Genomic DNA, 27,961 nt, shown 5'->3' on the forward strand with positions numbered 1-27,961 from the left:
GCCAGCCCTTAAAATTTTAATACAATAGGTTAATGTGGTAGCTTAAACATAAATGCTATATATTTTAAAGTGCACTCATAACATTATTTCTAGTTAAGTTTTCTTATCTAGGAAGTTTTAGGCTGAAAGCCACGCAGGACTAGTTACCATGGCTACCAATGGCTGGTAGCTGCCATACTTGACAGTGGAGCCTGAGACCAGTGTGTGTTATAATTCCACTATCACATGACTGCACTGCCCCTTTGGCCTGGTGAGCTCCTTAGAACTCACTCATCCTATTAAAGACAACAGGCGTTAAAAACAAGCCCTGGAAGGGCCAGAGGTAGTTTTGCGGTTTATTGTCCCCAAACTTGCATTACCCAGAGGACAACAGCAACAGAAGATGCTGTAGGAGGCACTACTAGTCCCTCAGTTGGCCCTAGCAGGTGGGTCAGGCGCAGATGAGGACAGCCAGGAAGCTGTGGGTGCAGTCACTCAGGTGGAAGCTGTCCCATCGGCTCCCTGGGGGACGCCTGCCCTCCCCAGGATGGGGGGCCCACCTTCCTATATTTTTGGGTATGTCCACACCTACCTGTGGGTACCCTGAACCCCTACCAGATGGGGTGTTTAGTATTGATACACCTCTCCTTGAACTTGGAGCCCTGAACCTGTGCTTGTCACATTTTAGTGAACTTCAGTGTAATTTGTGCACACTTCGGTATCCTGACAAGTTTCCACGTTATAATTTCTCACACATCCATCACCTATGTGCTTTAGACTCCCACATTTAACTCCATGGGATTCCATTGTGTACTGGTGACAACTGTGTAAACAGGTCACCCACACGTGGGCCACAAGCCTGGCAACCCTTCCCGGCCACCCCTGTTCCTGGTTCCCCTTTTCCCTTCACTCAGGCTAAACCCTGGAGTCACTCAATTTCCTGCCCTCCCACACCATGTATCCAGTGAGGAAATCCTTTGAATAAGCTCACCTTTCCTGCTACTATGTCCTGGTCATCCTGGCACTGCCCCTCCCTGGGTGGCCTGCTGCCACACTTGCCTCAATGTCTGCCCGCGACCCAGCCAGCAGTTGGACCTGCTCTGCTCAGAATGCACAGGACAGACACAGTGTCTGGAGCACCCGGACACCACAGGAGCTGCCCCGCTGACTGCACCCCTTCACTGCCCTGTGCAGCCCCTTGAGAACACCAGCCTGCTCCCACCTACGTCTTCTGCTCCTTCCCATTAAATTCCTAGAAATTTCTGTTTCCAGAGACCTCCATGACACTCCCCATTTTTTCGAGACTGCTCCGTACAGACCTGTTTGACTCATTTCTCCCACACTTCACCCTCCTTTCCTGTTGTTTTCCTACCACCTAACACCTAATACAGCACAGAATTTATTACCTGTCTGTCCCACCTGGTGTGAGTTCTGTGAGGGTGGGGATTTATTTCCTCCAAATTTTCATTTTGAAAAATTTCAAACCTACAGAAACATTACAAGCACAGTACAGTGCGCAGCCAGTTATGTATCCTTGACATAGGTTTACCGACTGAACAGGTTGGCACACAAACGCTGAAATAAATCTAGGACACCTAATGACCTTTCACCCTCTGCTTCAGCGCATATTTCCTAAGATGGCGCGCCACACAGCCACCAATGAGCACAAAAGGACATCTGACACATACTTTCATTGAAAATAGCTCATAGTTCAACTTCCCCTTTCTCAATACTGACTTTTATAAGCTCTGCCTCCCTCTCCCCCAGGCCTCAGTCAAGTGTCACATTACTCATGGCTCATCACCTACAAGTCCCCTGCCCTTTTGTCCTTCATGACTAAGATCCCACATCAATTATTTTACAAGATGCTCCCTATTTTAGTTTCCCATGATGAGATTCACATGAAGCACTTTTAGACAGAACATTTCAGAAGTAATATTGTGTCCTCAGGCCATCACACGTGGGGACATGTAACTTATTGGTGATATTGAGTTAGCTTCCTCAGGATTTCTCGATCATGTTTTCATTCGCATGGTCATCTGTTATCTTTTTTGGAGGACTATTCAAGTCTCTTGCCCTTTTTTTTTTAAATTGGGGAATTGGGGGAGGAGAACAGCGTTGGGGAATCGGGGAAGGGAAATAGACAAGTTGCTCTGTCCTTTTGTTCTTCAGTCTAGTTGTGAGGACGTCACTTCACTGGCCCATGTTGGTATTATCATTGCACTCTTCCTGGGTGAGGCAGATTGGTCGCCGGCCACTGGACGGCTGCTCACGGCGGCTCTTGGCAGCTCACCCTGGCTGCAGGCTGCTCACGCTGGCTGCCAGCCACACACGGTAGCTCATGGCAGCCCACTGCCACAGGTGCTGCAGCCTACGCCATCGCTGGCGACTCATGGAAGCCCAGCTCCAGGTTGAGCTGTTGTTCACCATCTTATCTGTAGAGGGCGCAGCGTCGCTGGCCCTCACATGGGATCCGAACTGGGGCCCTGCTGCTCAGAGCTGGCATTCCAAGCCAACTCTTAACGTGCCACTCAGCTGTCTTGCCCATTTTTTAATAAGTATTTTTTGTTTTATAATTCAGTTGTAGGAGTTCCTTATATATTGTGGCCATTAATCTAATTGATATATATTATTTGCATATATTTTCTCCCTTTCTGTAAGTTGTCTTTTTACTGTTATTTCCTTTGATGTGTAGAAATTTGTTTGATTGTAGTCCCATTTATCTCCTTTTGTTGTCTGCACTTTCCAGCTCCAGAATTTTTTGGTACCTTCTATTATTTCTATTTTGTTCATACATTGTTTTTCCTGTGTCCACATCTTCCTTTAGCTTTTTGAGCATCTTTAAAACAACTGTTTTAAAGTCTTTGTCGAGTTAAGTCCACCATCTGGTCTTCCTTGGGGACCATCTGGTTATTTTTTCCTTTAATGGGCCACACTTTCCTATTTATTTGTATACCTTGTTTTTGTTTTGTTTTTTTAAACTGGCCATTTGAATTGTATAATGTGGTAATTTTGTAAATCAGCTTCTCCCCCTTCAGCAGGGTAGCTCAATTTTTTTTTTTTTTTTGGATTGTTGTATGGTATCTCTGTACCAGCCCGAGGTACAAATGTTCTTTTCTGTCCTGGGCGTGAGCGCTTTCTAAACTCCCCTGAATACAAACTTGTTCTTTAAAGTCTGGCACCCAAAAGGGTTAGGTGAAAAAAGAAAAATGCAAGGGGGAAAATTCCGATACAGCATAAGGGAACTGCAAGAATGGGGGTCCACATCTGCTATCAGGAGCAGCAATCAGCAACGAAAACAGATGCCCATATTTGGAGGAGAGGTCCTTGGCTGCCCACCCACAAGTGGCTCCAACAACCAGGCTGGGGGATGGGGACGCAGGGTGGGGAGGGTTGGTGGGGAGGGGGGGTTAGGTAAGTATTAAGCAGCAAGGGCTAAAACAGACCAAAGCTGTCTTACTGGCCAAGCCCTTCCCTGGAAGCGGCATGCCTTCAGAGGCTCCAGTTCTGACAGTTCCACCAGGTCCTGACGCTGCCACTGTCCTCAAGGAGGTGAGTTCCTGGTGCTTCCCAGTCCGCCATCTTCCCCAAAGTTCGAGTGACACACATGTCACAATGATTTCTATTTAAAACAACTGAAAACAGACTCCCACATCCCCGGAGGTGCTTTTGTGGTAGGGCTGGGGTGTTTGTGTTACTGAGCACGTGATTTTCAGAAATGGACTACCGGAGCAGGAGAGGCCCACATTTAATTGCTATAGTGCCTTACGTCACGTTTTATTCCACATAAAAGTAGTTTTGCTTTTAAAACAAAATAATTTTCTCTTCTTTCCCCACTTTTTACATTTGGCCAAACTGACAGTGATTGTAACTAAACCAAAAAAATAAAAAAGGAAGAAGAATCAAAATGACTTTGCTTTAGAAATTTATTTTGGATAATGGTTAAAGACATCACAATGGTACATTGTGCAAAGACTAGAAAATAATTTAGTGCTGGTGTCCTCGCATAAGCCCGCATTCATGCCTGTGTCTGCAGGGCAGGACTAGCAGCCTTCTGCACATGTCCACAAGTGGAGTTGTTTTCTTTGCAAAAACAGACCATTCACATACAGTAAAGCAAACCAAGTTCCCTCTTACTGAAGACAGTAAGATTTTTCTCCATCAAAAACAAGTCACATCAACGATTCTCTCCAGCTCTAAAAATCTGATATAACCAAAATTGCACTAAATGCAGAAACCACAGTCTGCTCAAAATACCTATAACATTCTGCAGAGACAAATCTCTCTCACACTGGCACAGTTGAGGGTTAACCATACTTTTCAGGAGAAGAACAGGTTTTAGTTACTTCCCTGTTATGCCCCATTTATAGCTCCTGACTCCAATTTCGTGAAATACCATACGAAGCCAGAAGACGACAGTCTTGCCAAAGTGTTCAGCTGCAAAGGACACTACCTCCTGTCCTTTTTTCCAGCTTTCCTCTTCCCAGAAAGCAGGTGCTTCGGCTTCATGTCAAACACGTGCCTGTCTGCCTCCCCCTTCCTGCCCAGACGGTTCATCTTCTTCTGTGCGCTCTTCATCATGGTCTTGGCTTTCTTCACCATCTGCAACGGAGGAGAAAACACAAAACACGCTAGCTCCCCAAACCAAGCTTGCATGTGCATCTCCATGACCTGTTCAGTCTACCAGCCCAGGTCTGCTTGGTGAAGAACCCTGGTAAGGGCCAGTCACCACTGTTTTCCTCGGGCCCTCCAGTGTCTGCAGGAACTCGACTGGTCTGCATGTGCGAAGGCAGCAGGAAAGCTACACCGGACAAGGTGCGTGCCTAGAAGGACCAGGCATACTGCCGGGAAGGTGAGAGTGTTTTTGTTCTAACTGCCTCTTGGACAAAAAAGAAACTCACATTCAGGCCCATGAAACTGTCCTGCTCACTTATGACTAACATGTCGTGATGCCAACATGAAAGCCCTTATTTTCCATGAAGTACACTGCTTGCTACTTTATATAGACTTTATCCTTAACTGAATTTTCAAAATGTTGAAACTAACAATTTTTGTGTTTAATGAAAAAACCCCAGTAAACCCAAAGTGTCTTTCGGATAAAACTGGACAAAAAGGGTCTCTGGGCTGGTTCCCAGCATGGCTCAGTGTGGGTGAGGGCCCCCTGCCCAGCACTCCCCTCAACGGCTGGGACCCTGAGTGACACCATGCTTCTGTCTGCCCCCAGGCAATGTGCACCAGGCAGAGGTGCAGGGACACCCAATGAAGCGTGGCCCAAGCGCAGCTATCAAGGTGCAGACACAGTGGACCCCGACCTGCAGGCTCCAAATGACAGCTGTTGGGTTTGCCCTGAGCCACCATGAAACCAAAAGCAGAGCCACCAACTGCACACCACAGGGACTAACCTTGATGTCCCGAAGTCCAGAGGTATCCCGTGGAGTTCGAGAGCAACTGCGGCTCCGGGCGACAGACGTGGGTGGGACTGAGTCTTCCCGCTTCCTCTTCCTAGTGACACTCCGAGACCTTCTGTCCTGGACTGCATAATGGGCCTGAAAAGCACAAAAGACACACTCCAGGATACCGGCCTGGCTTCCAGGCTTGGTGACAAACCTGGCACATTAAGTAAACAGGACGATAGAGTGACAGCTAAGGAAAGGCCTTCCCACAGGGAGGGCTCTCATTAAGGACAATGGTGTGTGCAAGGTCTATCTAAGTCCTTCTCGAACAGGAACACAAAACCTGAGTGTGGCTGCAGCACCGTGCACCGACAGACAATGTGGCCCCTTGGGCCCAACGCTCGATATTCCCTGGGAGGGACCAAGGGGCTGCATTTCCAAGCAGGCTGCCCAGCCTGGGAGGCGCCCCACGGGAACACTGCAAGCTCTCGTTTCGTTTTTCACCAGCGCTGTGACCCACAGGGTTCTGAGACCCAATTTCTCAGCACAAGTGCACCCAGCTGCGACCCTGTCTGCGCACTCACATTGTCATTACCCTCCACGTCCACACCCAGACTGAGCATCTCCTTTTCCAGGGCCTTCCGCTGAACCTGAGGGGAAAACGACAGATGCTTCAGGCAAAGATAGTCTTACAAGACATCAAAAAAAATTAAGGAAATCGTGCCTTCACGATGGTCTGTGACACTCTTCCTTTAGAAAGTCTTTTACTTGACTTATTAAACCCATGAAAACTAGCATTTCCGGGCACTTGCCACGTGTGGCATGGCGCACACTTCACCCTTATCCCTGCACGACTCCATAGGGGGTCCCTGTGTGCAGACGAGGCCACCAAGCTTGAGGTCCGGTGACGCGCCTAGAGGCACACCGGAGGCCAGCATCCCAGCAGGCCTCCAGAGCACCACTGGGGGACACAGAGATGTCTGCGTCTGTCAAGAACCACTCACCATCACGTGCACTGTCAAGCACATGGATGCCACGAGGGCTCTGCACTGTCGTCCTGCTCCTTCCCATGCTGCCCTCTGACCATCCTGCATGTCTTCCTGCTCCTTTGGGGAGCTGGCCCCACCCCCTTTCTGCCACTCCCAAGGGTGGTTGGGGGACAAGACAGGACCTAGCCTCACCCGCTGCCCTGACCAGAGCATGAGGAGACAAAGATGCCTCCAGAGGGGGAGCTGAGCTGGGAGAACCGTGAGCTCACCAACCCACTCGAACCTAGAGTGTGCTGTTCCCTTCCTCACAGGTCCCAGGAGCCAGTAAACTGCCTTCGGGTTTGTTAGATTGGGTCAGGTTTGTGGAAATGGCAAAGGTGTATCTGACTAATAAAATAAAGAGCAAGACCATGTGAACTGATGATCTTTACATCTGCAAGCCATAAATTATGATCTTAATTTGTAAGATAGTCACGTGGCTGACTCCAGTAGTGAACTTTGATGATTGCGAACAAAGGGCACTATCAGAATAGGAAAGATCAAGACTAAACCAACCTTAAAGTCAGCACATACCAACAACACCGCGCATGCAGCATCACGGCCACACAGGAAAGTGCTGTGTTCGGCACTGACTCACAGAGCCCCGCATGCAAACAAGTGGGTCCCACCACAGAAGACGCACAAACTTACCTTCTTGGCAGTTCGTGGCATTCTCGGTCCGTGTGTGTCCTTCTCTTTCGATTGCAGAATTTTCAACTTCTTTTTTTCTCTAATTTCTTTTGCAAGCTCTCGGATTGCCACCATTTCTTCATCGTCGCTTTCAGAGTCACTGTCATACTCTCCAGCAGCTGTTCTTAGCTCTTCTTCTTTTTCTAGCTCTTCCAGTTTCTTTAAAAAGAATCAGAATGAAACACAACCAACAATGGAAACCTCATAAGCATAGGAACCTTTATATGGGAACCAGGTTCCCCTAAGCCTTCCAGGACCATGGATGCAGGGTCCAACCTCATGTGGGCCTCGTCCATGTGCCATAGCTGACCTCCCAGCAAAGATTCAGGAAGAAAAGTGAAATGTGCACACACGCCGAGCTGAGAGCAAATCGCTAACTGCTCTGTGCCATGTCTGCTTCTCCTTAAAAACCAGTGAGTGCCCATAGCAAGGCTCCAATGTGCAGACAGCACCTCCTTCACCCATGGTCCCAGAACAGCTGAAAACACCAACCTGCACTGGTCTGTGCAATTACAATAAAAAGATACGTGCGTGTATGTCACAACCCAGCAAATAAACCGGCAGGAATCCAGCAGTCACACATGCCCATGTCACTACTTCTGTATGGTGATGGTGGGGGGAGCCTGGAAAAGGCATGGCCAGGCCACGCACAGGCCACCCTGATCCCACACAGGCGACACTGGGCGCCACGCAGCAGGAGATGAAAGCAGGAGGCACAGTGAGGAGTTTAAAGGATGGTGACATGACTTCTCACGTGTGGGAGTGTGGACAACAGGGTGCAAACAGGGGGCAAGACACGGAAAAGCTGTCTAAGTAAAGCAAAGCAGTGAGGATGCAAATCAGACAGCAGAGCACGAGGAATGTTCCAGGAGGGAAACACAGGAACGGAGTGAGGGAGACTTGCAGTGAGGTTCATCCCCAGATATTGAAGACTCAATGTAGAAATTAAGGGCACCATGGGGAACTGACGAGAGAAACATGAGGACATGTAGATGGCAAATATTTTATAAAGCGTCATTTTCAAAAAGCTTGGCTGAGGAAAGACAGGGTAGCAACTGAAGGAAGACAGGGGATTTTGTTGTTTAAAGAAGAGAAATTGCAGGCACTCATGCTAAGAAAAAGCAAACGGGGAGGAGACTGAAACAGGAGGACAACACGGTGACACAGCAAAATTCGAAGAGAACGAATCAGGCCTGAGAACTAGCAGCACCAGGCCCAAGGCCCCGCATCCCTGAGAGCATCACAGGGAAGGAGCAGGAGTCTGTGCAGAAGGGACACGGCCTGTGCGGGGAGAGGGTCAACGGCCTGCACCCGGGGAGCCCAGCCGGCAGGTCTGGGGCTTCGGCACCCCCAGCAGGGTCAGCTGTCGGTGACTGGGGATGGAGAGGCTCAGGGGGTGCAGAAGGAACCTGGGCAACAGATACCAGGGACTGAAAGTTGTGCTTATATTCTCTACTGCTTGTATTAAAAAGGAACAAAATCACATAGTTTAATAAGTACACACACCTGCATGATGTCAGGATCAATGTAATCAGCTACATTATGGCCTTCCCAGATCTCGGGTATCTTATCATATTTTTCAGATGAATTCATTATGTCCCAGTATTCTAAAGTAAAAAAAAATTTTTTTTAAATTACATTTATAATACTGTCTAATATTTTCAAGTATCATATGCCCCAAATGAGTTATAGCTTACACAAGTCATGTCATTCTGTAGAGAATAGAGCGTTTGTAATCGACTCTATGTAAGCAAAGCCACACGGTAATGAAAAGATCACTCCAACGTTCATGAAGGTCTATCAGTACCCCAGGACAAAGTGAACCCAGAAGAACAAAAACAAAAAACAAGATATGCTCGAAGGAAAAAGGCATGAATAACATTAACAGCAATATCAAAGCTGGTTCAACGTTTCCATGCTATGAAAGCTACAAAGAGAACCCCTCCCCTGAAACGACAGACCATCACCAGGAAGGAACCTCAGAGCCCTGCCAACATGCAGCCTCTCATCTTTAAGAAAGGAGCAAAACATGCTCATTCAAGTCCTTCCACTTTTCTGAAACACTACACACAATTGGTATTTTAAAGTTAGCATTATGTGCCAGTCCTTACTCTGAAGATCCAAAGTGTAATCGTCTCCCAGTTCCAGCTCAATATCTCGTTCCTGTAATAAAAGCAAATGACTACGGTGAGCTCCACTTGACCTTGTGGGGCCAGAAATGTCGAGCCACTCCTGCCCTGAGCAATAGTCCCTTCCCCTACCCAAAGGCAAGCGGTCCCACACCACATCCGTTTGGAGAGCTGTTCTGACCACCAAGAGGGCCACACTGCGAGCGCAGGTAACTTGTCAGGTTCCTCGGCCATGTCCAGGGCACAGTGGCATGGGCAGAGGGCACCAGGCAGCAGGCGCTAAGTCCCCAACCCTCGTACCCCTCCACAAGTAAACCCACCCTTTTTCTCTGCGGCTCCCCAGTGTCCATCCTCTTTCTGCGTGCCACCACTCCTTCTGGGATGAAAGGGGGCCTCTCCTGAGAAGACATTGTGCACATGTTTATGTAAAATGCCTTGCAGAATGAGAAAGAAACAAAAATGAAAAACTGGAAGTTTTCCACTAGCAAAGGAAATATAACACCATACTCAGGCCAATTAAGAACAAACAGGTGACTCAGGGGAAGGGGAGGACACAGCGCCAGTTTGGGCAAGAAAGTTAGGATGACTCTGCGAGCCGACGTCAAGTTCACTTGGAAAAAGTGGCTGTAAGACTATCAAGAACAATGATGAACAAAGAAAGTCATACAGGATAAATAAAGATCAACGAACAAGAGGAATTCAGATTAAACGTGAGATAAATAAGTAGTCAGCCGAAAAACAAAGCTGGATAGCGATCTCCATCTGCTTCCTAAGAACACAATAAATTCAAAGCTGGTAAAATTTTAAAAATGAAAGCATCAAAGCATAGCAGAACTACTTCAAGAATGGACGGAAGGCATTTCTATGTATGACACAAAATCCAGCGGCCACAGAGAAACTATTAACATATGCTAATAGCTTAAAATGTGTACTTTGAGGTTAACAAAACAAAACAAAAACAAACCCAAATCAAAAGGCAACAGCAAAAAATAAAAATGTTTTATAGAACATACAAGAGTGACTTCCTTACTATAGAAATTACAAGGCAATGAGTCAAGGATAGAAGAGCGGGAGAACTGGGGAGCCAACAGCACACTGAGAATGCTCAGCTGCCTGATCGTTAAGTGCATCACAGCAGGACGCCTTCTGACACGCCTCTCAGGTGGACAGCGTCCTAATCCCATACCTGTTCACACGACGAAGTGACCAGCACCGTTGAATCGACCACCTTGAACCACCTTCAATAGACTAGACAGACACACCCACAGTGCAGGCAGCTGTCAGTGCAGCACACCTGGTGAGGCACTCTGGGAGGACAGTGACACCTTCGGTGCCATACCCTGAAATTTACAGATATGCTTGCAAACAAAAACAAAGAGCTGTGCATAAAGAGGTGCGCTTTAGCACTGTTCCAAATAGCAAGAAAATGAAGTATTTGAAAGAACTAATATATTTCTGCATTTAAAATTTTTTCAAAGTACACTTCGATACCAACAGTATTTCTGGAAAATTGCCGACAGGTAACAGCAGCTGCCTCTGGCGCGGTGAGCAAGTTGTAACTGGGTTCCTCACCCTCGCCAAGCACCTTTTTGACACACACGGCATATTTTAGTCTGAGTGAGAAACTCAAGCCTGCTCTGCCCAAGAAATCCATGTGCACGTGTGTGTCACTGAGCCTGTGGCCACTGGGTGAAGGCACGCAGCATGTCCACTGTGTCAACAATGCCATAGGCCTGCCGCTAAGGCTCCTGGAGCGGCCACCTTACCTTATCATCTCTCTTGTTTGGCACAGCCAAATGCAATCTGTTCAGCACTTCATTCACTTTGTTTCCCTTCATTTTGGCTTCAACTCGATGAGCCAAAAGCCTGTCACAAGCCTAAGGAAGTGTGGAAACAAGACATGGAGTCACAGGCATCCTGCAGCAGCCCCGGTCACCTTCCCACAAGAACCAGGACCCAGAGACTAAATTCCAAAGCTTTGGAACTGGCTACCCACTTTTGCTCAGTAGTGACATCTGGTGGCTAAAAGTCCCCAGGACCACCCAAAGTCCAGTAACTCTGGGGGGGCTGACCCCACCCTCTAGGAGGCAGGCAGTGACTTTCTTCTCCCTTTCCAAGACAGGCCCCACCAACTGGAGGCAGAGCCCCGAGACAGCATAGCCACAGAGCTGGCCTGAGAGCCCCCACATCCCTTTCTGGGCCCTTCTCCCACCACCGGTGACCCCGTGCTCACCAGACAGTCCTCCCTGACCCAATTCACATGATAAACCACCTCAGGACTCACTAGAGCAACTGAGCCTGAGCAAAACCAATGGTATCAGAGGTGCCCTTTCTTTTTATTTCAGGTAAAAAGAACAACAAAGTAAGAATATCAGAATCGTGTGGAATCTAACAGGAAATGCCTCAAGCTGTTCCCACCATTACTCCTCTTTTCCTTCCACTTCTGAATGTGTTCCACGAAAAACTTCTCAGGACAGCTCCCCTGGAGACACTGGCAGGTAAGAGAAGCAGCAGGCCACAGGCACAGTTAAACTACCTGTGCCGGAGGGTGTGAGTATCCTGCAAAGCCCCACGTTCCACGAGGGCTCAGCAGGGACGCCTGCGTGCCTCCTGCCTAAGCCACTGCCACGTTCGGTGCTAGCAACACCTGCCAAGAAACCTTCCCCATGACTGACTGCTCTAAACAAGAGGACGGTAAAGGGATCGACACCTGCCTGTGAGGAAGCACTGACCTCTGTTTTCACTTTAATAACCCCTTCCTCCGTCAGGGTGCTGGTCTCCACCACAGGAAATCCTTCGGCCTGCAAATCCATAAATATTTTCTGGGAATACAAAGGAAAAATTAGACGTGTTATTTCCTAGTCCCCACGAACAATTACTGTTTCTCAAGTGGGTGTTGTAGTTTGTTTCTTAGCTCTTTTGAAGGGTGTATCCCAAAAACATTTACTTATTTTTCCCTGTGTTCTTCTGTGATTTTTTTTAAAGAATGTTTTCAAAGCTCTTTTTAAAATAAAATATCTGGCCTCCATAGCCTAAGAGAACTTCTTGAAAAACAACATTAAAATGGTTACCAATCTAGCTCCTTATAAAACACTAGACTCTGAGAGAAGGGACCTCGCTTGTGCCCCTTCCCCAACTGCAGACATGACCACATTCAGACTCAGGTGATCGTCTGGCTGCATCCCCACTACAGGGTCCACCCAACTGCTCAGACGCCCGCCTCCCCTGGAAAGAGCAGAGGTTGTGGAAAACAGCGAGGTCAGACAGCCAGCCCCACCATGTCGCTTGCATCCCAGTGTAGAGGCTGCCCTATCTCCAGTGTGACCCACCGCGGGGGGCTTAAGCCCAGCCTGGCCCACCCCCAAATCTGATTCCACAGGCCGTGCATTTAGGACACATCACCTCAGGAAAGTGATGCTGACACTGCTGGTCAGAGCCACACCTGAGCACCACTGTACCGGCCAAAGCTCCGCACAGCACGTGTCCTGACAGACGCTACTGAAGAGGGCTGCAGGGTCAAACCAGTTGGAAACCTGGGCTGACATCCCTGCCTCTTGAAAACTGCAGCAGATACGGCTGATGGCGGTCCTGGAAAGTGTCAGATGCTTGCTTTTCTCCATTCCCTCAGTCCCCAAACTCACTTCCCCAGACTCCGAGCAGCAAACGTAGGCAACAACCATGAAACACCCGCCATCCATCAGGAAACTGATGCTGCGAGGTGCTGCCTTATGCACTGACCGCCAGGGCCTGCGCTGCGCCTCCCTTAAGGCCCTGGGTAGGGCAGTCCCTTTCCACGCACACATGTCCTCCAGAGACTGCACGTGCCACCCAGTCACACGCACAGACACCTTCACAGCCTCTACAACACTGTAGCTATCGTGAAATTTCAGGTTTACTTTGCCCCTAAAAGTCTTTACAACGTCATGTCAACTAAACATGAGACACTACGTCAACCACAAAACAGAAATGCGGACTAGCAGTGCTACCATTCCCTCCAAACTCGGGTCGGCTGAGATGAGACTGAGTTGTAAGAAATACTCACAGCACCAGGGCGACCTACCTGATCGTCCTCAGGAAGCTCAGCTATCCTCTTCACGTCGCACTTGTTTGCTACAATTATGAGGGGCTAGAGCAAAAGGAAGCACGGTGAGTCACCAGCACCTTCACACTGCGCCCACCAGCCCCGGAGTTGCTCACCACTCACCTTGTTGACGAACAGAGGCCGGATGCTCTGGAACAGCTGTAGCTGGGCCTGCAGCCCGTGCCCACACTGCTCAGACAGGTCCATGACGTACAGCACCGCGGCTCGAAGGTGGGCCAGGGCCGTGATGGCCTGCATTTCGATGGTGTTCCGATCCTCCAGAGGCTGATCCAAAATCCCTGGGGTGTCTACAACCTAACGGTCAGACTCATCACACAAAAGCACACATGCTTACACCCCTGCCGCCCAGCACACCCAAGGTCACTCACCCATGGCAGCCTGACAACACTAGCTAATGAAACGCAGGTGTCCCAGCTGATCGTGGTAAGAAAACCAAGCACTGAGGGACAAGTGGAGAGCCTGCAAAGCTCATCAAAAAACTAGCAACGACCTTGAGAAAATGCCCCTCTGCTCTCAGTGACATCATAAAACAGGACAACTGGAATTGGCAAACACACCCACATGGAGGAACTACCTCATCATTTATAAATTCAACTGTGGAAACAGACTGCCTCATGCTTTTAAATAGATAGTAAATGCCACTTCTAACAGCAGGGTAAAAAACAGTGACAAGGGGACTTTCACTGCACCAACGGCAGCGCTGTCGACACCATGCAAAACCCTTCCTGGTAGCTGGCTGCTCCCCTGAACCCCATCAAAGGAATGCAACCCCCAAGCTCAGAGTTCTCTTCATGGGGTGTTGCTGGCAACCCCAAGGATCACTTCCCACTGCCTCAGTCTCCCCTCTGACTGACGGCACAGAGAGACGGACACTCCAGGAATGAAAAGAACACCCACTAACAACCACCGGGACAGCTGTTCTACGTCTAGAGCAGAGCTCTCACCTGCCAGCGCAGATACTTGTAGTCCATGTGGCCGACAAACAAAGACTTGGTTGTAAACGCGTAAGGCTGCACATCCACATCTGCTCTCGTCACCTGAAACCAAACGACCAGGACAGTCACAGGCATGGCACACTGTGCAATGTACGCATGGCACTGCCGTGCTAGCGAGACTGACTGTTTTGGTAGGAGAAGACAAAAACAAGAGGCCTCCTTGGCTACACTGCTGAGGACAGGAGCTCCCGTGCTCTGACAGAGGGAGGGCAGGCTCCATGTCTTCACACCAGGCTGCAGGGAAACGTCTGGATTAGGTATAAGGGAGCCAAGGGAGGACATTAGCTGGAGAACATGCATCCACCCCAGCTCAGAACTTTTCTTGATGACAGAAATGTTGTATATGTCCTGTCCATTTGGGGCCTGCTGGCCACATGCTTCCCATGAACTCTTGAAATGTGGTCAGTGCAACTAAGGAAGTCACTTTTTTTACTGTTTAATTTTAATTAAGTGACACTGGCTCACAAGTGTTGGCAACCTCAGCTAGGACACCATAGAGCTGCAGCTTGTCACTACATCAGCATAGCTGTGGACAAAATAAAAACCTACAAATCTGCTTAAATAGAAGTGTTCTCGGTGGCAAGTAGCCACACAAACGTAATAATTGTTTCTGGGCACCTGAGTTGTTGCTGGTTTGAACTGACACTGAAAGCTGTTTGTACTCTGCTCAGGTCCCTGGAAGTCAGCTAAACTGTCCTGAAGCACCTAGTTCCTTAAATAGTGCCCTTGAGTCCCAATTAATAAACTCACTCAAATAAAGAGTGACTCAGCACTTCCCACTACATGGACTATATAGTTTATGTGAAAGCTGAGACAGCATGTGTTAACAAAAATGTCCTTAAATCCCTTAGAAATTTGTAGGACACACACAAGAATGAAATTTTAAAAACGGTTATTGTAACAGCAACAGTTCCAGGTTAGACAAGTTCGATCTTCCCTTGGAGAGCAGTGTTTTAAGCCTAGGGCAGCAGCAACTGAAGGCCTAGCTGATGAGCCTTCTCCATCCCAGGCCGTCAGTACATGGCAGTGCTTTGGCCTTAGGTCCTCAGCCACCTGCATCTTCATCAGAGACAGACCAACCTTATTGATGAAGCTGGACTTGCCGACATTCGGGTACCCACACAAGAGCAGGGTCCTCGTGTTCGGGTCAATCGTTGGCAGACGGGACAGATGCTGACGCACTGTGAGAAGATTAAATAAATTAAATGTGCTTAATTTCACAAGACAAATCAAGAAACTCAAAGATGAAGATCTACCTGACTGAGTCACACTCCAAGCCAGTGGTCATATTAATGTCACTCCCACCTTTATAATATAAGTGACGGAGAAAAGCTGGATAAACGAAAAAGCATCAGTTGCAGAGGCACCAGGGCCTAGAGGACAGGACCCCCCCAAATCAGGCTGCAAGACAGGAGTCCTTGGCCCAGCAGCCGGGAGTTCCTGCCCAACAGGTCCAAGGCTGGGCCACACACGCATGTCTAAGAAGTGCCCAGGCGACTCTAAGTGCCATGCCATTTGGAAAAGTGCTTTCAGAGCCAGTGAGCAAGCGTGCCATCACTTCCTGGCTAGACAGGTGTGTTTCCATGTAATGACTGCTCCCCAGGGGCCTCATGTGCAGTGCACACAGCGCCAGTGGCCCTGCCGGGTTACCCTGCAGGAAAGAAGCACTGTCGCAGCTGCCAAGTATTGCAATCTTGCTGCAAATTATTTGCAAGATGCCAGGCGAGGGAGAACAAAACCAAATGAGTTAAAAACATTTGTAGTGCAAAATATATGCATGTAAAAAGGCAAAGGAGTGCTTCGATAAAAACCCTACCAGGTTAATTCAGGTACTGTCCTATTAAATACAACTGCTAGGCAACAAAACTGTTGGGTAAATACAACTGTCAGGTAGCTGTTTGATGCCATCACATGTTACAAAGAAAGCATTTAAAAAAAACAAAGTCAACAATCGATAAAGCCATGGGTCATTTTATATATACATACATTTTTTTTTGCCTGTGATTTATGATGTACATGCCTTACACATTAAACGTGAGAAACATAAATTTTCTTAAGAGTGCTATTAATCTGTAAGTATTTTAAGTGCCAGCTGCTTTTTAAATAACTGGCCTGTTAGAACTTCTCATAGGCTAGGCTAGGAATAATTTGATCCTGTCATGTCTAAAATAAAACAAAAACATTTCAAAACCAAGTTCTTGACAGAACCACGCACTCTAGCAGCACATCAGGACCGCTCTGCGCAGCACGCACCTTGTTCCAAGTACTCCAGACTCTGCTTCTGTCTCCTGATGATGGTGCACATGCGGCCAAGGGCGGCTCGCTTCAGCTGCTTGCAGCGGTACAGGGAGTCCCCGTATTTCATGAGCCGCACATAATCCTTGGCGACACTTGAAAAAGTGAAAAGAAATATGTAAGAGTCTTTCACTTTTGACAGTAACTGTAAAGGTACCATATTAGGAAAACGCCTTACTTGTCCACTAAGTTTTTGGCGATATTGATCTGTCCTAGAGCCAACTTGTAATGATCCTTGTCGTAGAGGACATTCATCAAATCGGCATAGAAAGGATGGATGTCCTGTAACAAGGAGTGAGGCGGTCAGCTTGGCACAGCAATTTCCCACCCCACGAAGAGGAATTTCCTAGGGAAATACATCACGCCTTTCCCTCTCCCTGACCCCAGCATCTCCCAGCCCAGTCCTCTCCTGGCTAATGTCCGGTTCTCTGAGAACACGAGCAGGCACAGGGAAGCAGGCCCAGCAGTCACTTCCGCTCGCCCACACCCGCCCCTAGAATGCTTTCATCCCCGCTCCCAAGTGGTACAGTTGTCCTTGGATCCAGCCAAGGCCACGTCTCTGTCTGTGCACTGGACCCCACTGCCTTATGACTAAGAACTGAACTCCACAGTCTTCCCTTTTCCATTTCGAATTCTTCCCTCTACACCCGGCCATTCCCATCAGCCTACAAACATGCCATATGTTATCACTTCCCAAGGAAATTTTAGAAGTTTTAAAACTCTTTTGAACGCCCACTCCCTCCTTTCCTTTCCTCTCGTTCTCAGTAAATGCCACAAAGAGAGGTAACGTCTTCTTTCTCCCCCACTCTAATCCGCTCTAGTCAGGACTATCTCTATCAGGCCATCCACACAGCTCGTGACCTCCAGTTCTCCCTTTCTGTCACCAGACCACTTCAGCACTCGACAGCTGGCCGTCCCTTCCTGATGCATTTACTCCTCTGACCCCCAGGACCCTCTCTCACTGGCCACCTCTGCAACGCCCTTGTTTGCGCTCCCCAGAGCACTCTTCTGCCCATACTCGCTTCCTGGGTGACCTCATGTAGGTTTACACACCTACGTTTCCACAAGTACCAGCTTTCCGCCTCCAGGCCAGGCCTCTCATGAGCTTGATTGCGCGGGACTTCCACCTGGACGTTATATCACCCATCTCTCATGCAGCCCTTCCCAGCTCAGGGACCAGCGACTCCGCTGTCCAAGGTGCCACGGCCCACACCTGCTAGAGCAAATCCAGGACTCGTCCTCGGGGGACCCCCTGAAGCCAACCACTTCTCAACTCCTTTACCACCTGCAGTTGTCTAAGTCATCGCGTGGCCCTGAGTGGTCTCCCACCCCATAGGAGGCGTCCTCTAAGAGAGCTGAGTCAAAGACTTCCGTCCGGAACCCTGGAATTCAAGCCCCACATTACTTCCCGGACCCACCCCCAGCTCTCTCCCTCTCACACTCCCTGCTCCAACTCGGGTCCTCCTGTTCCTGGAAAGACACCCCACTCTGGACCTCAGGGTCTTTGCACCTGCTTTCCCCAGGGAGCTGCACAGCCACCCACCTCATTTCTTCCAGGTCTCTGCTACCAACCCTGCTGGGGCACTCCCTACTCTCCTTACTCATCTGGCACGCCATCTGTTTTCACGTTTACTGTCTTCCCCCCACCACTAGACGAGCACAGGGAGTTCTTTTATTACTGCTGTAGTCCTACTGCCTAAAACAGTACCTGAGACACAGCGATTACTGGATAAACAAGTAACTTACTTTAACCCTCTATTCAAATTCTCAAGTAACTAAGTTTAAAAAAAAAAAGGGACTAGACTGTTCATAAATGTGAACCTCTAATGTATAAAAAAAGATACCACGGATGAAAAAGATGAAACTTACAAAGAACCACAGAAACCTGGCACTAACCAGATCAGTGTTTTGTTTGCTCAAATCAGGTACTTCCTAATATCAAAGTAGTTTAGAATAACTTGTCTTTTTTCATCCCCAGGTATTTTCCACAGAACCTTCCCTTATCCAAGAAATACTCATTCCTTCAACAAGCACCTACTGAGCACCCCGTCTAGCCCTAGAGACATTAAGATATGTTCCTGTCCACTAGCAGAAACTTTTAGTTTTTATTTTAAACACTTCTGTATTTTTTTAGAACAATCCATCATTATCTTCTAAAGTATAAAAGCAATTCTTATCACATGAACCAACCTTTTCTCTTTGCCTTACCCTGCCTGCAGTAACGATTTGGGGGCAAATTTAGGCTCACTCTGTATGCTGACCCCACATCCTTCACCACGTCAAACAACCCTGCCACCGCGTGACCTTCCAGAGACTTCATAAGCAGTGTCCATCTAGCGTTCTACAGCGAAACGAACGCGCAAACTGCACTATGCAGCAGAGTGCAATGTTTCTGCTTAATGGAGAAGTCACAGCTCCCCCACACGATTTCTTCTCACCAGTGAAGAAGGTGGTCAGAGCTGAACTGACCACCATCGTCTGATGAACCAACAAGAACATAAACGGTGGTAGGCCTCAGGCCATGGACCCAACTTGAGGCCAGGAAAAGAAGCCGTGAAAAGAGGGAGGAGAGGAAGCCAGGCAAGGTGGAGAGCCACCAGAATGTGGGCTCCTGGATTCAGTCACAGCTTTGCGAGCTTGCAGTGGTCCCTGCATGCCTGGAGGTTTCAAAGCCTCAAGAGACAGTTCTGGCAATTCTTAGGTGGGGTTTGGTTGAGGGGAAAGAATACTAAGAAATCAAAAAAACCTGTATTCTGTGCCCAGCTTTGCCACTAAGTAAACTTTAACAAGTCAATTACTTTCTGTTTCCTTCATTATCTGTCAGATGAGTAGACCAAACTGGTTAACACCCGTTACCTGAAGGCTCACATTTACACGACTATCTGAGGCCCCCAGAGTTACTTACGTCCAATTTGGGGAAATCTGTTAGAATCTGAGAGAGTCTGTCATGGTAATTCTGTTGAGTAAATTTGACTTTTCTCATGTAAAAATGTCTAATGCGATGAATTTGGTAATGTTTATGAATAACTGTTGGAGTCTTTCGCTGAGTCTTCGATAATGTCAGGTCAATAAAGTCCTGTAATTAAATAAAGATAGTTACACTAAAAAGTCTACTTTTCATCCACTTATTTGAAGCCTTCTTAAATGACTAATAATAGAAGGTGTGATAAAAAAATACGGTGAATGCTGCTGCCAAGTGGCATCCAACGAAAAGGCAGGGATCTTTAATACTGGAAGTGACGCACTAGACCTTAGTAACAGTGTGTGACAAGTTTCAATCTGTAAAGTACAGTCGGTCGGGTGTGAGCTACAATTGAGAGAAGGTGTGTTTTAAACTGTGCCGTAAATCATGGATCACAATGTAATAACATGAAATGAGAAAATGGTTTCATCCTCCATCATGACAATACTCCGTGTCACACATCGCTTCTGGTATGAAAATTTCTGTCAAATAATAACATTATGGTGTGTCCTCATCCACCTTATTCACAGGATCTGGCATGGTGCGATTTCTGGATCTTCCTCAAAGTCAAAATGACCAGGAAAGGTAAACGTTTTGAACCGATTTAGGACATCAAGGCAGCCACAACAGCACAACTAAAGACATTCAGGAAAGAGGACTTCCAGAACTGCTTCAGAAAGTTGGCCAGAACGATGGGATAAGTGTGTTCGAAGCGACGGGGAGTATTTTGAGGGGGATTAATGGCAATGTGTCTTTTGCTGTAGAAAGTTCTTAAAATTTAAGCATTCACTGTATTTTTTTTATCACACCTTGTACTACGTATCTTAAACTACAAACACTTTTTATAACCAAACCTTTAATCTTTTATATACAATCTTATCATCTGTATAGCTTATGGCCTTTATCAGAAAAAATATTTTAAAAAGAAACCACCCTACAATTTCAATTTGCATATCTTTGACTTTGAAAGTACATAAAATAATGGGTAAAACTAAAATCCACTGCTTATAATTTCCTAGGCTATGTAAGGTGGCTGAGGACATCAAAGATTTCTGCTTGAATACTCTAGCGCACAGACACCAATGGCCTACAGCAATCAGTACCAGGAGGGCCTCCCACGTCTGGCCTCCAGATCTCTACTCTCTCCTCCATCTCCCAGCTTTTATGACTTCTCGATGGGCCACTTCAAAAGTTACCTGCTGCATACAGTTTTCCCTGACTCTGCCCCAACTTTTGGGGCGGTACCCCTCCTCTTTGGGGGGACCCAATCCTCTGAGGACGAACCAAAACCTCAGAGAAGGGCCCCCTCCTCTCTGGAGGCATCCCTAACCCCGGTAGGCCCCAATCTCTAAAGGACATGGCCTTGGCAGCGGGGCCTGGCGGGAGAGTCCTACAGGCCCGAGCCCTCCCGGCGACCCGGCCGAGAAAGGCTAGAGCAGAAGGCCTGGGGACGCTTACCTTGGCGGACGGCACCACCGTAATCTTCTTGAAGTTGTAGTGCGCCATGCCGATGGTCGGCCACGAGGAACACAAATCAGCAAGCGAGACTTCCGCGGAGGCCAAGGGGCGGGACTTCCCGCCGGACGCGTCACTTCCGGGTGCTCCCTGCGTTCCCCTCGCAGGACCTCTGCGTGGCACAGCGTCCCCGCCTGGTTGGAGGTCCACCGCAGAGGGGTCGCAACCGCGGGGAGTGGGGCAGCGCGGAAGTTCAGTCCCTGCCGGGAAAAGGAGGGATTCCTGACAGGCCTCCCTGGGGGTCTGTGCTGCCTCCGCCCGGCTCGGCTCGGGGGACGGGGGTTCAGGGGTCTTGGGGGTCTCCGGGGATCTCAGGGGGTGTCGGCGACCCGGGGATCTTCGAGGATCTCGCGGCTCCGGGGATCCTGGGCATATAGGGGGTCCAGGGGGTGGAGTTTCAGGTGGGCCCGGGGTTTCGGGGTCTGGCGGGGATCTCGGGAATGGGAGGGTCTTGGAGTCCGGTGGGGAAGTCTCGGGTGGACCCGGGGTCTTGGGGTCCGGAGGGGTCTCGGGATCGGGGATATTGGGGTCCGGGAGGTCTTGGAGTCCAGGGGTCAGCAGTCACTCCCGGAAATCGTGCTCTAAACCCGCCCGGGGGAGGTCCACATTCAGGCCCAGCCAGCCCTCGCCTCTCACCACGTTATGCAACTAACATGCAAGCTGTGAGCACTTCTGTCAAACAATACACGTGCATCTCACAGGACTCGGGTACCTCAACCACAGAGAGAGGTGGGGGGCAGCAGCTGGGGGCAGGAAGGCAGGCTGGAGACATAAGGGAAAACTTGCAAGCGATTCGGGGATCACTGCACCGGTTCCTTCTCTCCTGCCCACCGGTGACTGGGTAGCTTCTCACTGGCGTTTCTGTGCAGGAACCTGAAAGGCTGGAGTCCCCTTTGTTCTGTCCCCCCTCCCCCCACACCCCTTATTCTTCCGACCTTTCGACTTGCTGACACGAGCCCTTCTGGAGCCATAGGGCTGGAGTTGGGCCCAGTAAATGCAGAACCTCAGATGAGCTGTTTGCTTCTCTGACCTCAAATTTTTCTGCATGAAACTGTAGGTGATAGTAACACAGGCTGTGGTAGGAAGCATAATAGCACCCCAATGTCTGCGTCCTAATCCTTAGAACCTATGAATGTTTCTTTCCATCACAAAAAAGGGCTTTACAGGTGTGATTAAGATTATTGGACCCTTGAGATGGGGAGATCATTCCCGATTATCTGGGCCCAGTCTAATTTCATGAGTCCTTAAAAGCCAGGAGTCTTTCCCATCCATGTACAGAGAGAGACATGACCACGGGAGAAGAGTCTAAGACATGAGACGCTGCTGGCTGTGAGGATGGAGGAAGGTGGCACCAGCCAAGGAATGCAGACTCTTCTAGAAATTGGAAGAGGCAAGGAGCAGATCTTCCCCTAGAGCCTGCACATGGAACCAGCCCTGCCGACACCTTGATTTTAGCCCAGTGAAACTCAGTTTGGCTGTTAACCCACAGAACTGTAAGAGAATAAGAGAATAACTCTGAGTCCTTTTTTTTTTTTTTTCTTCCTGCTCAGCTCGGGCTGACTCGAACCGCTGTTGCTCAGAGCTCAAACTCTTGAGCGAGCTCTTAACCAACTGAGCCACTCAGCCGGCCCCTCTGAGTCCTTTTAAGCCACTAAATTCATGGTAATTTGTTGCAGCAGCCACAGGAAACTCATACATCTCTCTCATAGGACTGTTGTATTAGATGAGGTCATGTGTGCCTGGTAAATCATAAGTGTTTTGGATGCACACACTCATATATGCCTATGGGTTTCTCAGGCTCTGCACTGCTTACATGTGGGCCCACACTTCCTTGTTGAGGGGCTGTCCTGTGTATTGCAGGATGCCTAGCAGCATCCATGGCCTCCACTCATTAGATACTGGTAGCACTAGCCTCTCCACCCCAGGTATAGCAACCACAAATGTCTCCAGATATTGCCAGATATGAAAAATCGCCCACGGTTGAAAACCGCTAATATATATGTTCGCTATCATTGCTGTTTACAACAATAATGTGCCAGATCCTACTCTTGATGATACAATCTGATCTCCTTTACTAGCCATCATGGTTTAAATAAGAATGTGTGTGGGAGAGTTTACAGTTATAAATGTAATTAATTGTACATTTACAAAATTTAGTAATGGGAACCAGTGTGACTGCAAACTGGATTGTGACCTCCAAGTTCACTTATAAACCCAGAGGTAATATCAATGCTTTGTATTTCTGTAAACCCCACAGAACCTAAAACAGTGCTGGGTCCATAAAAGGATAGAATGCTAGAGTGGGACAGGGTCTTTCTGGTGATTTTTATCCTACCCATAATAAACAATCACCAGATATTGGATGGAAGGGTGGGTGTGTGGATGGATGGATGGATGGATGGATGAACAGACAAATGGGTGGTTGATGAATGATAGATGGATGGATGGATGGACAGATGATAGATGGATGGATGGATGGATGATGGATGAGATATCTAACAGCCTAAAATGAGGTTTAGAGATATTTGTGTGATTTTTCATTTATAATTTCATTTATTTCATTAGAGTTCATTTGCTCTCTTTCTCTTGCCCTTTTCCTCCTCTCTTTTCCTCTCTTTGTACAAGCCATAGGTAATAGGAAAGTTGGCTATAATTCTAAAAATAACAGAGGTTCTGCCTGAGTTAAATATTGGTGTTTAAGATCTCTGTGTGATATGAGGCCAGAACATCTAGGCGGTCGATACAGAAAACTCTGTGATGTCACATGTTCTTTGAGTTCATTAAGTACCTTACCAGCACAGCCTGAGATTGCCCAAGTACCTCAGATGCCCAAAGGGGAGGGTGAATGGGTACCACAAGGTCCCTGGTGTGGCACAGATGCACCTGTAACTCATCAAACAAATGGTGGTGACAACAGGATGGGGAATTGAGAAACTTGGGTGTTTCAGGACTAGTTCACAGGCTTAACATATTGGCAGAAACGATGATCAGCAATATTATCCCACAGTGCAAAATGATGAGGATTATCAAAACAGTGGAAATGGAACCATTAATACTGAACCTGACTCTATTAATTTCTGTTAGTGTTGTGCTGTCACCAGGGCTCTGGCCCCACCTCTTCCTGTCCCTAAACCGGATCTATAATAACCCTCAGGTTGAGAGTTAGGGCTACAAGTGACCTGGAGCATCACGTATACAGCGCCCTCTTCAGAAAGCATGCATGTCTGAAAGACGTCTAAGTCTAGGCTGTACCTCTCCCAGGACAGGGGCCATCCCCATGGCAGGCACCACCCCCAGGGACAGGAGCCACCCCCATGGCAGGGGCCCCCTTGGAGCCTGCTGCATGCTCCCATTGTCTGTGGGTACAGCCATCTCCCAATGAATGTTTGTCAAGTTAATTAACGAATAATTACATGGTGGAAATAGAAGCCCAACTATGGCTACTCTAGAAATGAAGGTGGAGGAGAAAATAAGAGGCTGGAATGTCAGGAATGAGCCAACATTTCTACTGAACACCTGTATTACACAACAGGCCACACAGTAGATATCTGCCAGAAAAGTAAAGCGTTGGGCCAGCCAAGTGGCGTGTTGGTTAAGAGTTGGCTTGGGACACCAGCTCTGAGCAGCAAGGTCCCGGTTCAGCTCACACATGAGGGCCAGTGACACTGTGCCCTCTACAGCTAAGATGATGAACAACAGCTTGACCTGGAGCTGGGCTTCCATGACTTGCCGGCGATGGCGTAGGCTGCAGCCCCTGCTGCAGTGGGCTGCCATAAGCTACTGCGTGTGGTCCAGCAGCCAGCATGAGCTGCCGGCAGCCGGTGTGAGCTGCTGTGAGCGGCTGGCCACCCTGGTGACCGATCTGCCTCACCCAGGAAGAACGCAATGATAATACCAACATGAGCCAGTGGAGCAATGTCCTCCACAACTAGACTGAAGAACAAAAGGGCAGCAACTTGTCTGTTCCCCTTCCCCCGATTCCCCAGCATGTTCCCCTCCCTCAATTTCCCAATAAAAACTTAAAAAAAAAAAAGTAAATGGCGTTGGTTAATAAAAGCACCCAAGCCAAGTTACAATAAATCCACAGTGATGTCCTCTTTTTAAAAGATTTTTATTGGGGAATTGGGGGGATGGGAACAGCGCTGGGGAATTGGGGGAAGGGGAACAGACAAGTTGCTGTCGTTTTGTTCTTCAGTCTAGTTGTGGAGGACGTTGCTTCACTGGCCCAAGTTGGGACCATCATTGCACTCTTCCCGGGTGAGACAGATCAGTCGCCGGCTTCTGTACGGCCACTCACTGCGGCTGCTGGCTGCTCACACTGGCTGCTGGCTACACACGGTAGCCCACGGCAACCCACTGCCACAGGGGCTGCAGCCCACGCTGTTGCCGTCGCCCCACAGCAGCCCAGCTCCAGGTTGAGCTGCCGTCCAGCATCTTAGCTGTGGAAGGCAGTGTCACTGGCCCTGATATGTGGGATCCGAACCGGGGCCCTCTGGCGTCCCAAGCCAGTTCTTAACCATGGCGCCACTCGGCCGGCCCATGATGTCTTCTTTTAATCTCTCATTTAAACATCATTTAAAAACAGGTGCTGTATTTGATCAGTTTTCATTTTTATGATGGAAAAACCTGAAGCCCAGAGATGACATGCGATGTGCCACACAGCCAGTTAATGGCAAACTGCAACTGGAACCCAGGCCAACACTTTTCCACCTTAAGGTGCTTGTCCTGTCCTGGGGCTGGGAGACTGAGGAACGAGTACAGGGGACAGCGGTGACTCACTGGGTGGCATAGCTTCCTGTCCCCGGGTAGCTGAGAAGTCTCCTGGTTCATTAGAATCATCTGAGTGATTCAAGCTTCCTGTTCCATTTATAGTCAGGCCATTGGATGAGCTCACTGGGGCGGTCGGTGCTCTCGCGGGCTCTGGTGGCAGGGCCGGCTCCTTAGAGGTCAGGGGTTCTGTTCCTGACTTGTAAACAGCCCAAGGACCAGGGGCAGGTGGCTGGGAGCCAAAGCCCCCAACCAAGATGCATTCATTCAGCACCAACATGCAGGACACCATCGCAGGCTCTGGGGATTCAGGAATGAGGAAAGGAGACAGAACCTCTCCCCTCATGGAGCCACACTCTGGTGGAGGGCACACAGACTATCATCACTGCTGTGGAGAGGAAATAGAGCAGGGCGCGTGGTCGGCAGGGCGCCGTAGAGAAATGATATCTGAGCGAAGACCCGAGGGGAGGAGGGCACAAGCCACGTGGACGCCGAGGGGCTGGTTCCGACAGAGGGCACGTGTGTGGGACAGGCCTGTGACTGCGGGCCCAGCAGCAGGGAAGTTCACACAGCCTGAGTGAGATGGGAAACCCCGTCTCACAGGGAAGCCTCTGGCTGCCGCGTTGAGGGGACAGGTAGGCGGAAGGTGGGCGTGTACGCGGCAGGCGGGCAGCTTGTCTGTTACCCGGAACGCGGTAGGGATGGAATGGCGAGCGGGTGCGCGCTCCCCGAGGGAGCTGCAGTGCCCCTGCTCCAGTTCTCAGGGTGGGCGGTCATTCGCAGGTGCTCATGCTATTTTCAAACGCTCAAAACCCCCTCTGAAGGTGCAAGGGAACGTAGGAAACCGCAGCGCACGCGGAGCTCGAAAATTTCGCTCGCTGGGGAGCAAGCGCTGCCGGTTCTCCAACCCCAACACAGACTTCCTCCGTCTCCACGATCCTGGGTTTCATGTATTTCGGGGAAGTCTGTAATTTGCCTTTCTCATTACAGGAGAACAAAGTGGGAACCGAGCAGAGTGGTGGCCGACGCGTCTTGCTCTAGACACAGGGTCTTCGAGTCTTCCGCCCTCGGAACGGCGATGGTTCTCAAGCTCATGGGCCTCATGGGGAAGCCATCCTGCCGTCTTGCTGGCAGGTATATCACGGGATCTCCATAAAACGCGGAAGGGCTGTGGGTGCTTCTCAAAACCCCAGCTGGGTTTCTCTGCTAGCGTCCCCTTTCTTCTACTCGCTATCTAACGCCATTGGCGGGAAACAGACCTGGGGGCCCCCATTGCTTTCCCTTCGGGAGAACCCAGAAACCCCCCCCCCGGGGTGTTCGTTGCCAAGCTTCCAAAGGCCCACCCGCCCCGGGGCCTGACTGCTCAGCCCTCCAGCACCTGCGCACTGCCAGGGATGAGGGAGGAAAGCAAGTCCAGAATCCTTGGGAGAATTGCACGACACGTCATACATTTAGCAGATCCTAAGTGCAGCCACTATGTTCCAGACCCCCACGCCCCCAGAAATACAAACAGGCACAAAAAAACTACTGTGCACTTGAAGAGCTCGCAGTCTGAGAAGTACTTTATAATAATAGAAAAATTTCCTTTTTCTGAATATGAAATACATGCACTTGTTATAGAAATACAGAAAAGAAGACTGAAATCACTCATAATGTCAACACATACAGGCAACTTGCCGGTCTTTTTTATATCCCCACCTCTTTACAGGTGTAGTCATTCCTCTTTCTCATCAGCAGTTACCACTCTGCTCAGCATTTGCCTCTGCTTTTCAGCAGATGAGTCAGTGTGTTAACAGCATGGGTGGCTTTTCTCCTGGTCAGGGAACTCGCCCTCTGTGTTGTTGGTTTATTTTCGGCTGCACAGGGGCTGTGAAAATTTGCCAGCAGTGAAATGTTCACAGCATCTCAGTGTGCTTTGGAGGTACACCAGTCCCTTCCACCTGCTTCCACAGCCTAGAGATGATACACTGGGCCACACTCACGAGAGCTTGCCCAGGACAACTAGACTCTCAACAAAGTCCAGTGTTCCACAGTGAAGTAAATCGACCACTGGCAGGACCTGTCAGCCCGGTCTGTGAGTTCAAACTTGGGGGGAGGGAAACAGCA

The 27,961-nt window shown here is 49.0% G+C and overlaps 2 protein-coding genes and 1 long non-coding RNA gene across 4 annotated transcripts in view; 2 read left to right on the forward strand and 1 right to left on the reverse strand.

Annotated features, from left to right (window-relative positions):
• IDI1 (isopentenyl-diphosphate delta isomerase 1) overlaps nt 1-4,026 on the forward strand; it is a 9,755-nt gene extending 5,729 nt beyond the window's left edge. Inside the window, exon 4 of the mRNA XM_019628651.1 lies at nt 4,016-4,026. Coding sequence (XP_019484196.1) covers nt 4,016-4,026 — 11 coding nt within the window. The remainder of the gene's footprint in view (nt 1-4,015) is intronic.
• On the reverse strand, nt 3,888-21,169 carry GTPBP4 (GTP binding protein 4). 2 transcript variants are annotated; one of them, XM_019628659.1, is made up of 17 exons: nt 21,032-21,169; nt 19,517-19,687; nt 16,790-16,893; nt 16,570-16,706; nt 15,397-15,497; nt 14,266-14,358; nt 13,424-13,615; nt 13,280-13,345; nt 11,952-12,041; nt 10,986-11,096; nt 9,540-9,617; nt 9,202-9,253; nt 8,597-8,697; nt 7,052-7,249; nt 5,957-6,022; nt 5,382-5,525; nt 3,888-4,581 (listed from the first exon to the last, which is right to left on the reverse strand). In XM_019628659.1, the coding sequence occupies exons 1-17, from the start codon at nt 21,077-21,079 to the stop codon at nt 4,429-4,431; spliced, it is 1,905 nt and encodes a 634-aa protein (XP_019484204.1). In that variant the 5' UTR covers nt 21,080-21,169; the 3' UTR covers nt 3,888-4,428. The 2 variants fall into 2 exon arrangements, with proteins under 2 accessions (XP_019484204.1, XP_019484206.1); XM_019628661.1 differs by lacking the exons at nt 3,888-4,581; nt 5,382-5,525; nt 5,957-6,022; nt 7,052-7,249 and adding an exon at nt 7,262-8,499.
• A 4,415-nt stretch (nt 21,170-25,584) lies between these two features.
• The window catches only part of LOC109374232 (uncharacterized), a 12,252-nt gene continuing 9,875 nt past the window's right edge, over nt 25,585-27,961 (forward strand). The window contains exons 1-2 of the long non-coding RNA XR_002122363.1: nt 25,585-26,490; nt 26,846-26,989. This is a non-coding gene — a long non-coding RNA (uncharacterized LOC109374232). The remainder of the gene's footprint in view (nt 26,491-26,845; nt 26,990-27,961) is intronic.

Source organism: Hipposideros armiger, unplaced genomic scaffold (genome assembly GCF_001890085.2).
Source record: "Hipposideros armiger isolate ML-2016 unplaced genomic scaffold, ASM189008v1 scaffold_801, whole genome shotgun sequence".
Taxonomy (NCBI): Eukaryota; Metazoa; Chordata; class Mammalia; order Chiroptera; family Hipposideridae; genus Hipposideros; species Hipposideros armiger.

Excerpts from the sequence above, each read along its gene's own strand:
- GTPBP4 (XM_019628659.1), bottom strand. The coding sequence starts at position 21,079 with ATGGCGCACTACAACTTCAAGAAGATTACGGTGGTGCCGTCCGCCAAG. Across the intron at positions 16,707-16,789 it reads GCCAAAAACTTAGTGGACAA|TGTCGCCAAGGATTATGTGC; the intron begins GTAAGGCGTTTT and ends CACTTTTTCAAG. Across the intron at positions 8,698-9,201 it reads TTACACTTTGGATCTTCAGA|AATACTGGGACATAATGAAT; the intron begins GTAAGGACTGGC and ends TTTTTACTTTAG.